The sequence below is a fragment of the Acanthisitta chloris genome, unplaced genomic scaffold (genome assembly GCF_000695815.1).
Source record: "Acanthisitta chloris isolate BGI_N310 unplaced genomic scaffold, ASM69581v1 scaffold1623, whole genome shotgun sequence".
Classification (NCBI taxonomy): Eukaryota; Metazoa; Chordata; class Aves; order Passeriformes; family Acanthisittidae; genus Acanthisitta; species Acanthisitta chloris.
In genome coordinates, this window is record NW_008664153.1 from 95,836 (window position 1) to 112,236 (window position 16,401).

The 16,401-nt window shown below is 36.4% G+C and overlaps 1 protein-coding gene across 1 annotated transcript in view; it reads right to left on the reverse strand.

Moving 5' to 3' along the window:
* LOC103798922 (attractin-like protein 1) overlaps positions 1-16,401 on the reverse strand; it is a gene marked incomplete at both ends in the record, with an annotated part of 177,051 nt that overhangs the window by 86,215 nt on the left and 74,435 nt on the right. Inside the window, 2 exon segments of the mRNA XM_009071208.1 lie at positions 4,254-4,408; positions 8,620-8,803. Of these exon segments, the coding sequence (XP_009069456.1) occupies positions 4,254-4,408; positions 8,620-8,803 (339 nt within the window).

Consider the following 16,401-nt stretch of genomic DNA (forward strand, 5'->3'; position numbering starts at 1 on the left):
ACGCATATCCCAGTTTGTATTAAGTGCCATTATTATGTATGACAACTGTACACAAACTGTCCTATGCATACATGACTCACTGATAACAATTCATAATAAGTAAAATCTCACCAGTTGAGTCCCTTCAGATGCTTTTTTTTACATACCAAATGGCTAACTATGGCACTTCAGTGAACAACAGATAAAGAAAAGCCATAACAAACATGAGTTAGAAAACTGCAGGTCAACCACAGCATTCAAGACTGAGCCCAGTGGCAACCCTGTCCTTGCTGCCAAAGTTCCTCTTCCAGACCACCATAAGCAATAATAGCACAGTTGGAAAATACTTCCCCTCTACAAAAAGCACCATTTTTGGATCTTTAAGGAGCTGCCAGAGCAACCTAGGGGCAACCTGGTGGTTATATATCAGAGGAGGACAAAAGCATACCAAGCCCAGATTTCTAAAGCTCATTTTATGCAGCAGCCTTCCCATCAGGCATTTACAGCTGTCTAAATAAAGACATCAAATAATATTAAATTATGAAAGTTATGGCATCATAATAGTTTTTATAACATCTCCACATCTCTGACTCTTCAGCTTTAACAAATATGCAGTAAGCATTTCAAATGACTGAACTGAGCTCTTGGCTCTATTTAAGAGGTCTAAAACTACTCATATAAACTAAGCTCAGAACCTAGAGAGCAATGGCTGATTGAGAAAAGGAGGAGAAAAAAAAAAAAGGCAACTCTGCTCTAAGCTTGGTAAAATTAATTGGTCTCTGGAGATACTTATCTCCCTCCATTGACTAGAGGAGGAGTGTGGATTACTGAATTGCATTAGACACCAATGTTTTAGAAAGCTAAACTTAACTGAGATGAAGCAACCTAAACACTTACTTCACATTAATATGAAAAACAGTGTTTTCATGGACAATAAAAAGCTGAAGCAATCTATCCATAAGACTATGTCACATCTAATAAGAGAGATAATCAAAAGTACTCTATAGCCCAACTTGAACATAAATAGTACAGGCTCTATCTCCAGGATTCAGCTGGTTTCCAGACAGCACCCATTTTTTACAAGACAGGGCATAACACTCCATCACTTGCAAAGTATCTAGGAAATGTGCTGCTGATAGCATCATGTATTTTTTTTCTTCCAAACATTGTTCAAAAACTCAGGATACAAAGTAAATAAAATTTTGAAATATATCCATTCCAGAGCTGTTTAATTCTTAGTAAAATATTTAATGTTTTCTGAAAGAATATATCTGTCTCCGATGTGTGCTGTGAGGTTATGTTTTTAATTTGGTGACATGAATAATACAGAAGACAAAGTCTGAATCAAATCAATCTTCATAGATTTCATTTTTAAGAGTAATTACTACACCCAAAGAGTAATTACTACATCCATTTCTTTTGTACTTCATCAGTTTGTAACACATGGAGAATGTGACTTGCAAGACAATACAAATACCATATTAAACATTGTAATCAGCTAGACTAACCAAAATATTGTTCCAGTTAAAGAAGACACCAGCAGAAAACATTTTATAAGGAAGATTAAAAGCTACTGGTATGTCAAAGTCAGAAAGTTACATTTATTCAGATCCTGGGACTCGTATTATTGATTCTCAAGTGCACATTGTATGAATAAATATAGACCAATAAGTAATATTATCCTCCAAAATGAGAAGGGAGCTCTGTTTCATTAAAAATTAAAACCAGACGTAAACTGAAGTGAGAACAAAATCAATAGCTCACACCATCGGATGCCAACAAGAAGCTATGGAATATGCAATACAGGAATACAGTTTGAAAAATTCAACTGTTCTGCAAAGGTATTATTTGCACACTCAGGGAAGCTGACAGGAAATAACCCATATATGTTCCATGTACTTAATTCACTTGTTATTTTTGTATTAAAGCAAACACATTGCATTGATATCTATACAGAATGTCAGAAAGAGCCATTTACTCCTATAAAAAGGATCATGTCTCAGCCTCTTCCACCACTGTAGGCAGCTGATAAACGCTTGCCAAAAATAGATCCAGGCAATATTCACAGGCTATTCTCACCAGGATCATGCATGAGCCCATTTCCCAGACTGCTCTGACACATTTCCTGGTTTTTAGCTCCCAGAAGTGACTGTGCTTTTTGGCCCAAATATGAGCTGTATGTTTATATTTAAAGCCTATGCATAAAATATGGACATGAACATCAGGGAAAGGAAAAACTCTTTATGGCCAGAACAGCAGTGGCAATAAACAAGACAGGAAACAGAATATGGACTCATTAAATTCCCATAGATTTATAGCCTCCAAAATCCTATAGGGAGGTTTTTCCATAAGTGCAAAGCTCAAATGGTTGGAACCATTCTACAGACTGAAAGCTGCCATCCACCTAGTCTTGTCTTATCTTAAAGAGTTTTCCTTCAAAATGTATTCTTATCATATACTCATAAACAACAATCACTTCTGCTCTTAGCCACTCTCTTGTAAAATTAAATATACCACATCCTTTAATTATCTCTAAAGGCACCTCATGCTTCAGTCGGCCTTAATACCACTTGCCATGCCCTGTTTGAGTTTGTCTTTTTCTTAAATGTGCATTGCTAAAATACCACAAAAATATCCACAGCTTTGAGAATGGCATCAATGCTTTTTGCTTCTTTTTACTCGGACTGCACAGGCCATTTCTACCACCTGACTCAGACACACAAGCCACTGCCATTTCCTTCAATTTGTAGAAGAAAATTCTTACCATTTTCTAAGTGCAGGACTTAAACCTTGTTCCATTAAACATTATCTCATGTCGACTATCATTTCCAATCACCTCATTTCCCCCTGAATGGCAGTACAGCCTCCTCCCCCTTGGTTGTCAGCAAAGTTTTGTGGAGTTCTCTCGTTCCAATTCACTTCTACTTCTGAATTTGAATAAATGGGAATGACTTTTGTATTTTGACATTTGCACAGGCTCTGGTGCTCCGGAAGTAAAAGGGTTTTTTAGCACCATCATCCTAAGCTTTCTGTCTCACGAAACTAAGCACAAAGAGCTGACACATTTTCATTGCACTCTTGTCCACAGAAGCAAAATTCATCTGTAACATAATGATGTAAAAGTATCCCATAGTCTTTTATTGCCCCGATTCATTTAATGTAGTTAGCCTGTTAGTCTATATGAGGGAGTATCCCCCAGAGTTTTTCTCCCACTCAGCAGGACTGCTCATGCTAGACTGAGTGGGGTGTTGCTCCATGTGAAACAGGTAACTCAGAGGCAATTACCCTGATCATGCCATTATTTGAGTCTCAAAGGCAGGAAACTTCTAATTAAGATTCTCATCTGAAATGCATAGGAAGAGGCAGGAAGCGGGAGGGCAGCTTGTCAGAGGAAGATATCCAGGAAAAATTCATGCATCTCAGCTATCAGCCCCAACCTGTGTCTGTTCAGCTATCACAATCTGTCTCCCAAGAGGCTGTATCTCAACACTCTGCTTCTTGCAGCGTGGAATTCCTATGTTTCCAAATTGCTTTCACATTGTGGCAACTCCCATTCTCAGCTGTCTGAACATCACCACCTGAGTATCCTCACCTCGCTTTTCAGACCTCTGATTGCCTTGGCTTCTCCACTCTTTGATTTTCAATTCAATCCCACTGTGGGGGCAATGTATTTTCCAAACAGCCACCAATTCCAATTCCAAACCATCCTAGGAACCTCTCAGGCATTACTGGTGTGTGTGTGTGTGTGTGTGTGTGTGTGTGTGTGTGTGTGTGTGTGTGTGTGTGTGTGTCTTATTTGTTTGTATTGTGGGTTATGTTTTTTTAATTCCAGCAACATATTAAATTAGATATGTAGCTATTCAGTATGAAAAATAAATCAACACTTGGAGGTAATAGCCACTAGAGTCTCTCTTCAAAATCCTTTCATAATACCAAAACGCACCAACCCTTGCAATTCATGTAGCAAGGTCTCTGTTCAAAATCCTTTCATAATACCAAAATGCACCAACCCTTGCAATTCATGTAGCAACATATTCACTATTCATATTATAAAAGGGTATTAGGCACATATTTGAAAACTGATTATTTTAGCTGATGTTTAAAACTGATGTTTTGTCCCACAAACCAAAAACTTTAGATTACGATGGAACAAAAATCTGTATAATTTATTAATAACTTAAGGGATCAAAACTTTGAAGAATCACATTAGCAGAACTTGAGAAAGCAATATTGTGGTAAAAAGTCACATGAGAAAAATACAATACAATACATACCTATATCGTATGCTAGAAAGTCAGCAGAAAAACACTTTGCACCATTACTCAGGGAAGTATCATTATGAGTGTTTCCACCAAAAATGAGCATAGCTCCATTGATTAAGACAGCTGAATGAAGGTATCTTGCAAAGCCACTCTCTCTCAATATAGTCCTACAAAATATAACAAATCAATACATACTAACATGTGAAAAACTGTATATGCATATCAAGAAAATTCATAGATAAAAACAATACAAACCACAAGGAAAACACTAAACTAAAGCTATTACTCAGAAAATATGATGAGAGGTATTCAGATTGTTTCTAAGCTTATGAATTTTCTCATGGTACAACAAATATATTTATCATTCATTTAAAATGTCATGCTTTTAATTAAAAACCCCAGTTTGGCAAATCATTTATCTGAAATAAATTCTGTCATGTTTCCATTCTTTAGAAGAAATTAATGATATTGTCAATTTTAATTCAAAACTGAATGAAAACTCATTCATATTATTAATTCTTATTCTTATATAACCTTAGCCATGTTGGTTTTCTGCTCAAGAAATGCAATAAGGAATTCTATAGAAGGCTAAAAGAATCTTTAGGCCATCCTAAGGACTGTAAAAGGAGACCTTTTTTTTTTTTTAAAAATTAATTAATTTCACACTCCAACCTAGGAAAGACATGGTGGAAGTCATTTTAGGTATGAGTAAACACTTGCACTGCTTCATGCATTTTTTCAGGCTAGGAAACTCAAACATACACAATTTCAGTACCTAAAAAAAAATAATAAATAGGCCATGTTCATTGAGTCTTTGATCTCTCTTCATTCATTTTAGCCAGTGCCTGTGTGGTCTGCTTTGTGCCAGAGCAATAACATGCCCCAACAGTAGCCAAGAGCTATCAATGCTACAGTTTCAAAGTGGCAGATGTGGGGTTAGTAGAAAGAATGGAATACAAACTTGATTCAATCACTGCAAATAAATCTTATCAAGGAAGCGAGGAACCATTTGTGAGTTTTGCCAGCTTGAATTAGTTAAGCAGACCAGCTGTAGACATGTTTGTGAAGAGTTGATTAGAGCACCAGTACAAAATATTTTTTGCATTCTCCATTTTACTTGTCTCAGTAATCTCAGAGTTTTCCAGTTTAGACCCTCACTTCCATTTATGTTACTGCAAGCTGCTCACATCTACAATTAAGCTGTTTTGTCATTTGTTTCCTGAACAAACTTACTCAACAATCCTTCCTTGTGATTGAATAACTCTGTCTCTCTTGAATCACACTCATAATATTTGTTCAACATTTTTACAGCATCATCATGTTTGGGGAAGAGGGTTTAAAGTACATCTCATTGTTTTGATATAATGAAATAAATCAATCAATATACTTGAGACATTTTTAAGTGATAAGAGACTGTATGTTTAAACAAGTTAAAAGGAAGGCATTAAACCTAAATTCTTATATTGTTATTTAAATAAATTCCCCCCTGGTCCTAGAAAGTAACATCAAAGGAAATATCAAAGACTAAATGAAAATAAATGAGCTTTTTTATTGCTTAAAAATGTGATCATTCCTTCAAGCCACCAGCATTACCCACCCACATGCTTCTGGTTTAAACCCCTTTTTTGTTGTTGTTCTTCTATTAAGTGACCTGCATTTTTCTTGTGTATTTCTGATTAGCATACTTTGAAAACAGAGCACCACTTAAGTGTGTTTTTCTAACCAGGAATTAACTTGATGCAGAACTTATGGTACCTACCCAGAACAATGCGATAGTTGGTTTCCATTCATCAGTTAGCAACACAGAAAATTAGGAATTACAAGGAAATCATAGAATCATCAAGGTTGGAGGAGACCTCTAAGTTCATCAAGTCCAACCATTAACCTGTCATTGCTGGAACCCCTAAACCATATCTTTCCACATCAGATCCAGACACCCCTTAAACACCGCCAGGGATGGTGACTCCACCACCTCCCTGGGCAATCTATTCCAGTGCCTGACCACACTAACCATAAAACTTTTTTTCCTAATATTTGAAAACAGACCAAGACATTATTTTTTAAGCTATTTTCAACTGGTAATGGAGGAATACTCTGCTATGACTCGAAAGAACGATAATATACTAAAAGCATTCTATCCTTATCCATTTGGACTACAGATTCCTTTCTGTCTTTTGCTTTACCAGTTTTCTAGAGCCCCTATTGCCTAATTTACACTAATTGCTATACACTAGGCTTTGCCTTAATTACCCTGCCTTGCAGCTGTCTACAAATAGTTGTTTTGATCACTAAAGGCCTGAAGAGACATACACCATTCCAGGGAAAACTAAGGCCACTCCTCTCTGCAGTGCAGTAGCAGCAGTCTCCATAGGGTTTTTTGGGGGTTACTCACTTTTCTACTTGTGACCCAAATGCACTGCCCCAGTCCTGGTACCCGCATTGTCTAGGGTGAGCTGGGCTTCCCCTAATCTTTGCATATTGAGTTTCATCCCTCCTGGTAACAGTAACTTTTCCTCAAGATTCAGCAGAACTGAAAGTTTGTTAATTTGGCCATGATTTTCACTATTCATTAGCATCACTAATGAGGGCAATCTTGAGAACTCTCCAACACGTATCAAGCCCATGCAAATTATGTGAGAGTCTCAGCACACTTTACACTGAATTCATTATTTATGCACATATACGTGGATCTGCAAACATTAGTCCATGTTAACTATACTGACGCCAAGTGTGGCATACAGCAGGATGATTCTATAATGGTAACAGAAATACCCAGGAGCCAGCAGGTGCTTCCACTATTTCAAGCCATTATCTAAGCCCAGCACCACATTGTCCCCCAATTGCCAGCTGCAGCAGTATGCAAGTAATGCAAAGCAACACAGGTATTACAAACACTGCAGTTCTACATCATGGATTAGAAATACAGTTCACACTAGGAATTAAAATCACCCCCTCACACTCCAACAAGCATAAAGCTTGCTTAATTGATATTAAGGAATTCAAACCGACACGCCACTGAGTAAAAGAGGTGATCAGATTTGTATACCAAGAGTCAGTGAAGCATATGAAGCTCTGCCAAATCACCCAGAGAAACAGAGTGCAAGAGAGAAACAGTGACAGTAAGGACAAGCAAATGCAAGTTTGAAAAATGCCACGCACATGGGCATGAGAAAGCTGTCAAGGTTCCCACTCATACTACACCTATCCAGTGGCACCATCAGTCTCAGCTACCTCACTGAGTGCTTTGAATACTAATTATAAGATGTCACAGATACAGCAAACAAAGATGCAAAGGTTTCACTACTATGTGCCATTACTGAATCTTCTGAGCCAGTTTTCACTCCCATAGTACAATTCACTTCCAGTGTAAAACACATACAACAAATAAAAGACTTGAGTTCTCTACAAGCTGCAGAGAAAGCCACATTAGTATGGAGTAGATAGAAGCATTCATTACTAGTTTTTATATGAGTAATGCATAAAAATATTTCAACAACTATTATATTGTTGAACAGACCATCAAAGGATACAATATCACTTTGTTCCAAAAATAGAATATAATAAGAAAGCATTAAAATTCCAGTGATTTAAAAATACATTAAAAGGAACAAAAAAAAAAAACCCTTTTAATAATGTTTCCAAGTGCTGTGAGTTCATGGTATTCAAAAATCAAGAGTGAAATCAAACCCACGTTTTCAACATCCGAGAGCAAGTCTTGTGTGCTTAAAGCTACACCATTAGTGCTCCACACAGATATTAAAAAAATAAAATGTTTCAAGATATAGCTCTTGATCTCAAATCATCTCTAAGGTAAGAAAAAAAACCCAAACATTTAAGGTCACGTTCCATACATAATAGCTAAGTAGCGTTCAAAAGTTACTATAAACTTGAGGAACAAGAAACTGATAAAAATGGAAACACTAAGAACATTAATAACTAAGGATTCCTACACAATACCAGAAATTTCTCTTATTTCTGATAGTTTTGTGAAAAATAACCTTCCACAGTTGTTAGGGTTTTCTACTTATTTATATAACAGCCACTTAAACATATATCAGCAGTATATTCATGCCATTTGCAAAGAGTATACCTGTACTATTTCTGCAGAGTGGTTATATCTAGATAGGAGAACCTTGTCTTAATTTGTAGAATATGTGCTATCTTCCTCCCTGCCATTCTTTTGATGTACAGCTTCATTATTCCGTTGACTAAAGTCTAATCCCTCACCACAATTCTCCCATTTTGTTGCAGAGAATATGTTGTTCTGCAACATGCAAAGGACATAGAGACACCTACATGACTAGAACCTTACTCTCTGTTTATGTTTTCTTCTTCAGTAACCTACAGCTTCACCTCCTGCTTTACAAATCCAGCTTACCATGTCCGAGTATTAACTTCATATCTGTAAAGATCATCCACCAGTCCATATTTATTGCCAGGTAATGCTTTGTATCCACCATGAACATAAATAGATTTTGTCAGTTCGTCATAGACACTGGTATGGCCATATCCACCTTGCACAATTGCTCCTTTTGTTTCTGGTACAAGCCAAGAATTAGATCCTGGAAGAGATGCAAAAAACACATTGGTTTTTATTTTTTTAGAGTTTTAACTATATAAAACATTTTCCATTCTAATTCTAAATACAGCAATAACTAGGGACTTGTTTCAACAAGTAATTTTATACCAGTTATCAAAATATCTGCAGTTGGGTAATGCTGTTAGACTATTATCTGCTGCTCTTAATTAAATCACAAATACATTGTCATTGCAGCTGCCAGGGAGTATCTCACACTCTCTCATGTGTGAGCTCAGAACTCACACTAAACAACAACAGCACAAAAAAAAAGCCCAAAGCTTTTTGAAAATACGAAATTAGGAGTAATGATTAATTCTCACCAGAGATGGCTGATGAGAATTCAGTGTTCCAGCTACTTCAGATGCATTAGGAACACCTGTGCTCAGTCATGGGGAGTCTGGAGAAGCCTGGCAGGAACTGTACTGCTGTGAGCCATGAGAAGCACGTAAAATGAGGTAACTCAAACTATGCATGGATATGAGCAGACACTTTGGTAGTAACTGTAAAATTATTGAGCTAAAAATCAGTTTCCAACTACTGTTTCTTAGTTATTTAACTGCAAAGATACCTATTCAGCTACTGAAAACTCACAGAAGAATAATCCAATAGCAGCTCATTAAACTGATGCTTGAATCCATCTTTTACATCACATCATTAATAACTGAAAAGAGACACAAAATAAACCCATCCAACTATAGCTGTTATGATTGAAGAATAAAACACAACTGGAAAATATTTTGCCATAGGAAAAAAAAAACAACCCATGTTAAATGAGTTCTTGCTGCCTGTAGCCCTTGAATGTCCCTTTTCTTCCCCCCCTTCATCTTCCCAGATGATCATATAAGTTTCAGAAAGATTAAGCCAGGAGGTATTTCCTGTAGGAGGCAGCTTAGACCAAAGAGCCTATGACATTTCAGGGCAGTTCTATGGATGTGAAATGGCAGAAATAATTCACTTACAGCCTCTTATAGATTATGTCAGACAAAGGAAAAGTATGGACAAGGACATTCAAAATGCATCAGTCTCCTAATTCTTAACCTAAATTGGCTGCCATTATAAGGTTATTTATCCAAGGCTAGCACACAACACCATACATCTTGCTTCATCTGAAACTCAGCTTGAATTCCATTTCAATTTTTATCTGATATTACGTAGGCAGCTTCAGATTACCTCTTGTTCCTCCAGATTCTCCTCTGCGGTGAAGAAACTCATGACTTTCAGTTATTACTGCTGCTCTTCCACTTTCATTATATGGTTTTCAGGCACTGCCTCAATAAGTTACATATTTCTCAGTAACAAGTGCTTGCAGCAAGGTATAAAGTATAAACTATATGGCAAAATCATGCTGATTTCTGTGTGTATGAATGCTGATATTTGTGTAATACACCAATTGCATCTGACAATTATTTACATTATTTGTGTGTAGTGTAATATAACTAGTATTTTACTCTGATCTCTATGTTGGATATAACCAAGCTATTAAGAAGTGCAAATCTGAACACAAACACAAACATCACAAACATTCTGGGCCCCTCAGATCAGGAGAGATATTGAGGTGCTGGAGCAGGTCCAGAGAAGAGCAAAGAGGCTGGTGAAGGGACTCGAGCACAAGTGCCATGAGGAGAGGCTGAGGGAGCTGGGGGTGTTCAGCCTGGAGAAGAGGAGGCTCAGGGGAGACCTTATCACCCTCTGCAACTCCCTGACAGGAGGTTGGAGTCAGGTGGGGGTTGGTCTCTTCTCCCAGGCAACCAGCAGCAGGACAAGAGGACACAGACTCAAGCTCTGCCAGGGGAGGGTTAGGTTGGATATTGGGAAGAGATTTTTTACAGAGAGAGTGATCAGGCATTGGAATGTGCTGCCCAGGGAGGTGGTGGATCCACCATCCCTGGAGGTTTTCAGGATGAGACTGGATGTGGCACTGAGTGCCATGGTCTAGTTACAGTGGTAAGGTTGGACTCCATGATCCTTGAGGTCTCTTCCAACCCAGCTGATTCTATGATCAAATTTGTCAATAACACCATATTTTGCATACTTATTACTTTGATAACAAATAGATTTAGATGTTACAATTTATGCAAGAGGCTTGGTGAGGAGTCAGCCTGCAACTTTCTATTGCCAACACCATCCTCATTTTTCATTTAAATAACCATCAGCCCTAAAGATTCATATAGATACTTTTTAGAGATAATAATTACTTCTCCACATAAATTTACACAATGCTGTTGATAATATGCACAACAGAATAGTCTGCATTTATATCTCACAGGTTTGTTTACACAGCATTTATGCAGCATTCTGGTTTATGCATGCAGCAACGGTCAGACTTGATGATCTTAAAGGCCTTTTCCAACCTAAGTGAGTCTGTGACTCTATGCAGCATTTAGAACACTAATGTTGAATATTGCATAACTTTACATGACCTGCATAGAAATATGAAGTGCTGTTCCTTCTTGCTTAATAAAAACCATGTGGTATGAATAAGTACCTAAATTTGACTTTAAAAGGTCCAGCAACATCTTTGTGAAATCAAAGTCAAAAGCAGTATTAGAGTTTCTCCTTCTATTTCCCATTCTAAAATTGCTCAAGGTATTTACATAACTGTTCTCATATTCAAAGAGCTCCCACTCTCTCCATCATTATATCATAAAGTACTTGATTGACAAAATCAGTCATGTGAAACTCTGCATCATCAACAGCTTATAAAGTCAAATACAGAAAGAGCTCCATGAATAAAGAAGGCAGTAATGATGAAATAGGGCTTTTATTTATTTTCACATTTAAGTTTTAAGCTTGATAGTGTAAAAGTAAGGTCAAATGAATTTAGAAAACAATCATGAAAATCTAGTAATAGGGGCTTCTACTTCTCATTTGTAATTTGATATTTTTCATCAATATCTGAGCAATTTTACAGAGAATTCTACCACAAAAAGTCACCCTTGAAATGCATAGGCAAATCATGACAACTTCTGATAATTAAATTTGTCAGATGATAAACCACTGGACACAATATAGGTTGCAATACTCTGATTATCTTTGTCCATCAAAATGCCACACTTTGTGTCCAGCTTTAACACAATCATTTCCAGGAGACTGACCAAGTGAAAGAAAGAAAAGAAAAAAAGGCATCTACAAAAACATGTAAACAAAAGAGGAAACTGCAGCTGAAATAGAAGCTAAACTTGTTAGTGGAATGAACTGAAGCTGGAGATATGACTATTCCAAAGGTCTGACAGGTACAGCAAGTGAAACCGCAGGCCTAGCAGCAAGAATTTTAAAGAAAGGTGGTCAGATATTGCCAATGAACAGCAACCATAGTGCTGACAGTAAAACCAGAGGGAGGAGAGACAAGGTTTGGACAATTACAGACCTTAATCTTACTTTGGCAATATGCAAAGGTTTAGAACAAAGTTTTGTTAAAAAGGATAAATGAAAAAAGTTGAAACAATGGGAAACTGTTTCACTAGACAATATAAATGTGCCAATCCATCACATCACCTTTACCTAAAAAAAATTATCTACAGAAGGAAGAGTAGGTGCTCTCAGTATTTGGGCTTCTGTAAAGTTCTTACTATACTGCTGCACTGTGAAATAAGCAAGTAAATCGTTATGATGGAATTGGATATGGGCATCAAACAATGAACAGCAATGAACAATGTTGAGAGGTGCTGAGACTACTAGGCAGACTTAAGGATCAGAATTGGTGCATTTTCTGACACAGTCACAAATTTAAGGAGTAATAATTGCATAAATTTAGACTCTCCTGATTCACAGAAGCAGTAGAAAAACATGCTGGATGAACTGTATGATCTTGGCTACTGGAAAGAAACTGTTCAAAATTTCACAATAACTAAAGGTATTGTGCACTGGCATTAGCAAGAAAACATCTATACAATGGAAGCTCATCAGCTGATAATGACTGAAGAATGAGCAGGAGCACTGCTTCATCAGAGAAAGTCTGAGCCATTAACAACTTCCTCACGGATCCAGTACAAATGGCATTTTACTACACACCAACTGAGGTGTTCCAAATAATGTAGGATTAAGCACTGGTGAAATAGCACCTAAAATATCCAAAACACTTTCCTAATCATCCATATTCAAGAGAGATGAACTCCTTGTGAAAAGGTACAGAGTTGAACTAGCAGAATGAGAGTGGAATCAATGAGGTTGGCTTAGTCTTGCAAAAGGGAGGATTTGATCTACAAATATAATTCAAAGAGAATTCCAGGAGGGGAGATGAGCTGCTTACATTTAACAAGTGACTATAAAATAGGCCATTGATAAAGGTGGGCTATCAATCACAATATGCCTAGTCACTAAAATTATGACCAATTTTCCAATGACACTGTGTACAAAACCTGAACTGTTTCAAGATTAGTCCTATGTATTTTTGAAGCAAATTACAAAATATCGTATTTAGATTTCTAAAAAACCCCACAACACTTATTTTAAAGGCCAAGGTGATAAATTCCAGACTTCTGCTTGCAAGAAGTTAATCACACCCAAAAGTGTAACACCATTCTATCAACAAAGAACGTAAAACAAATTAAATAAGAGATAAAAGCTTATTTTTTTTCCTCACTTCATGTCTTTGTAGAAACTGTTCAGGATTGCCAAATCAAGGAAAACTGAAAATTTGAGCAATAATAACTTTATCATTTAAAACACAAAAACTAAAATAAATTTTTGAGATAAATTGTTTCTAAGAAAGAGGTTTGATAAAAAATAATATGCATCAATGAATCCAGTAAAAATCCAAGGACAGGTAGATGCATTGACCTTATCTGTCCATACCACAACAACACCTTCAAAGCAGGTAAAAAGAAAATATCCCAAGAAGCACCTTAGTGTGCCATCTTCATATCATCACAGTGACAAACCTGAACATTTTTCAAGCAACCATGAAGCTTATGGTAGCTTTTAAAAAAGAGGAAACACGTTACCCATCATGGGGTTGTTTCTTTTTACCCTATTTCAAATAAGGATTTTTAATCAAAAAGCAATCTCTAACCTACTTTCTAAAGTCATTAAAAAATTCCGTCTAAAAAACAAAGTGATATTCTTCTAATCCAAAGAAATCTGTCTTGCAAAGAAATAAAATCAAAGACTTATTCAGAAGTCTCTTAATATATAAGGAGCTTTTATAAACCTCAGCAAAAACAAAACACCATTATTATATTCACCTTGAGACTCACATTGAGATTCTTAGAAGGTTTATGAGGTATTGTTAACCTAAAGGGAAATAAATTGCCCTGGGGAGTAACCCAGAAAAGTTTTATGGTTCAAGTTAGTAAAATCATTCACATAATTCCCATACCAGGATTTACTGGTTCCTCCAAAGTCGTAAGTCTAGGTATAGCAAGGAAGGACATCAGGAAGCTCTTTTGTTCCTGCAACAACCTCCATAACTTTGGAGTAGAAATAAATTCACGTGCTTTCACATGGTGAAAATCTGCCTGCAAACCATGTCCAATTATTCCAGATTTTGACTTTAATAGAAATAATTTTCTTCCCTAATCAGATATCAGAGCAATTTTCATATCATGTGCATATTTGATTGACATGTTTTGTTAACAAGAACTACATACCTAATGTGAAAAGATAGGGAATCCACCAACAGTTAAAATTTTAGGTGTTAACGTAGACCCCATGGAAGTCAGGGTCACAGTGCCTAAAGAAGGCTTTGGCACCAGAATTCCATAAAGTTCAAAGTTCATCAAAAGAACTGGAACACTAGAGGATTCAGCTCCTACGACAGGGTAAGCTACCTCTTTCTGTGTCTCTTTCTTTCAGTAGGCATGTGGTAAATGCTTGAAAAAATAGCCTTCATTAGGACTAAAAGCCATGGCTGATAACACTTAGCCAGAATAAAGCAGTACAATTTCAAATGTTAAGGTAACATATGTTTTTAAAGCAAGCAGAGAAAGAAAATTGAGTTCTTATTTTTCTTTCCATAACGTCAGAAGCTCTTACTTATAAGAAATTTTCTTTCCTATTCAGGTGGGTTCACAGCAATACTTCTATTACTTCCTATGTCTTTTAAGTTTGGATTCTGAACAGCTAAAATCCCCCCAAAAATAGTCATTCTTAGTTCAAACCACCATCTGGAATTTTATGGTTAAAAATGTTCCTACAGCTGCAAGACTGTAGATAAATGCTACAGCTGACACAGAATTCAGGAAAATTTACCACAAAATGCTTTTAACTTAGAGAGGAGGGAAAGGAGGCAGATGCAGTGAGGTAAAATGAAACCTGAGAATTATCCACAGCAGAAGTGGTTCAGTTACAGCATATAGACCATGTTCTGCCAAGCCCTGCATGCCCCAATGGTCAGTCGTTTATCACATCAGTAGACTCACTGAAATCAATGGGTTTCCACAGTAATACCCTATATTGTTACAAGTTTACTTCACATTTGATGCAAGTGAAGGATATTTTCTTTAACAAGCTAGATTTCTCACTAGTACATAATCTCAAAAAAGGACACAAACACTTGAGAATAATTTAGAACCATAACTAAGAGAGAAGTGCTTTCTCTTACTCAAAGCTCATCACCATAGCAGGAAAGGTTTGGGGTTTTTTTCTTTGTTTGTGTTATATATGTTTAGTTATAGTCTGTTTTATTAATCCTGCACAAACGTAGCTGTAACATCTAAAAAAAAATTAAATTAAAATAGAAACAAGTTGTCCATTTCAACCATAAGGCCATCCATAAAATCAGCCAGGCAGAAAATTTAACACTACAAATCGTGTTCCCCTCTTCATAATTAAACTAACCACAATAATAGGTGAGGATAAAATGGCTACTTCTACTCCATACTAAATATGCAGCATGTGAAGAAGCAAATAATTCAAAGTTGCAATAGACATTACAGTAAATGAGCCTGCAGGAAACTAGAACAACAAGTCCTCCCTGGTAGGTTAAAAAAAAAAAAAATTTAAAAAAATCAACCTTCTAAAATTAAGTTTATCAAAAAATTGTCTTGAATGCTCAACAAAACGTACAAAACTGCTCTGCAACGTCATTCTAAGACCAGGGTTTTATAGTAGTTTTATGCGGTTCAACTGAAACTTTTCAGCATGGATAAAGCACATCATGGTGTTCTTCCTCTTATTTCCACTCTCTTTTTATAACAGAGTTGAAAAAGGATAAATTTCAACATTGTCATCAGAGATAAGACCAGGAAGAATAAAAACCTTTTAAGTTCTGAAGGGATTTTCCTTCTATAAATCTGCTTTAACAGTGTTTATATAAAATGCATACATGAAAAAAGAAGTTAAATAGAACAATTAAAAGCAACTGTTACGCTTTAGCACATATTACTTTGAGATTTCATATTATGCAGTCTGTGATTGCATAAATAACTGAGAAGCTTAGAACAATTCTATAGAAAAGCAAAATGAAAAAAGTAGATTATAATTTTAATTACTGGGCATATAAATATTCCTAAAAATTTATCAGAAAGTGTACATTTTAACAGACTCAACCAGGCTGGAAAAGACCTCCATGATCATCAAGTCCAACCCTACTGTGGTTACTAGACCATGGCACTAAATGTCACATCCAGTCACATCTTAAAA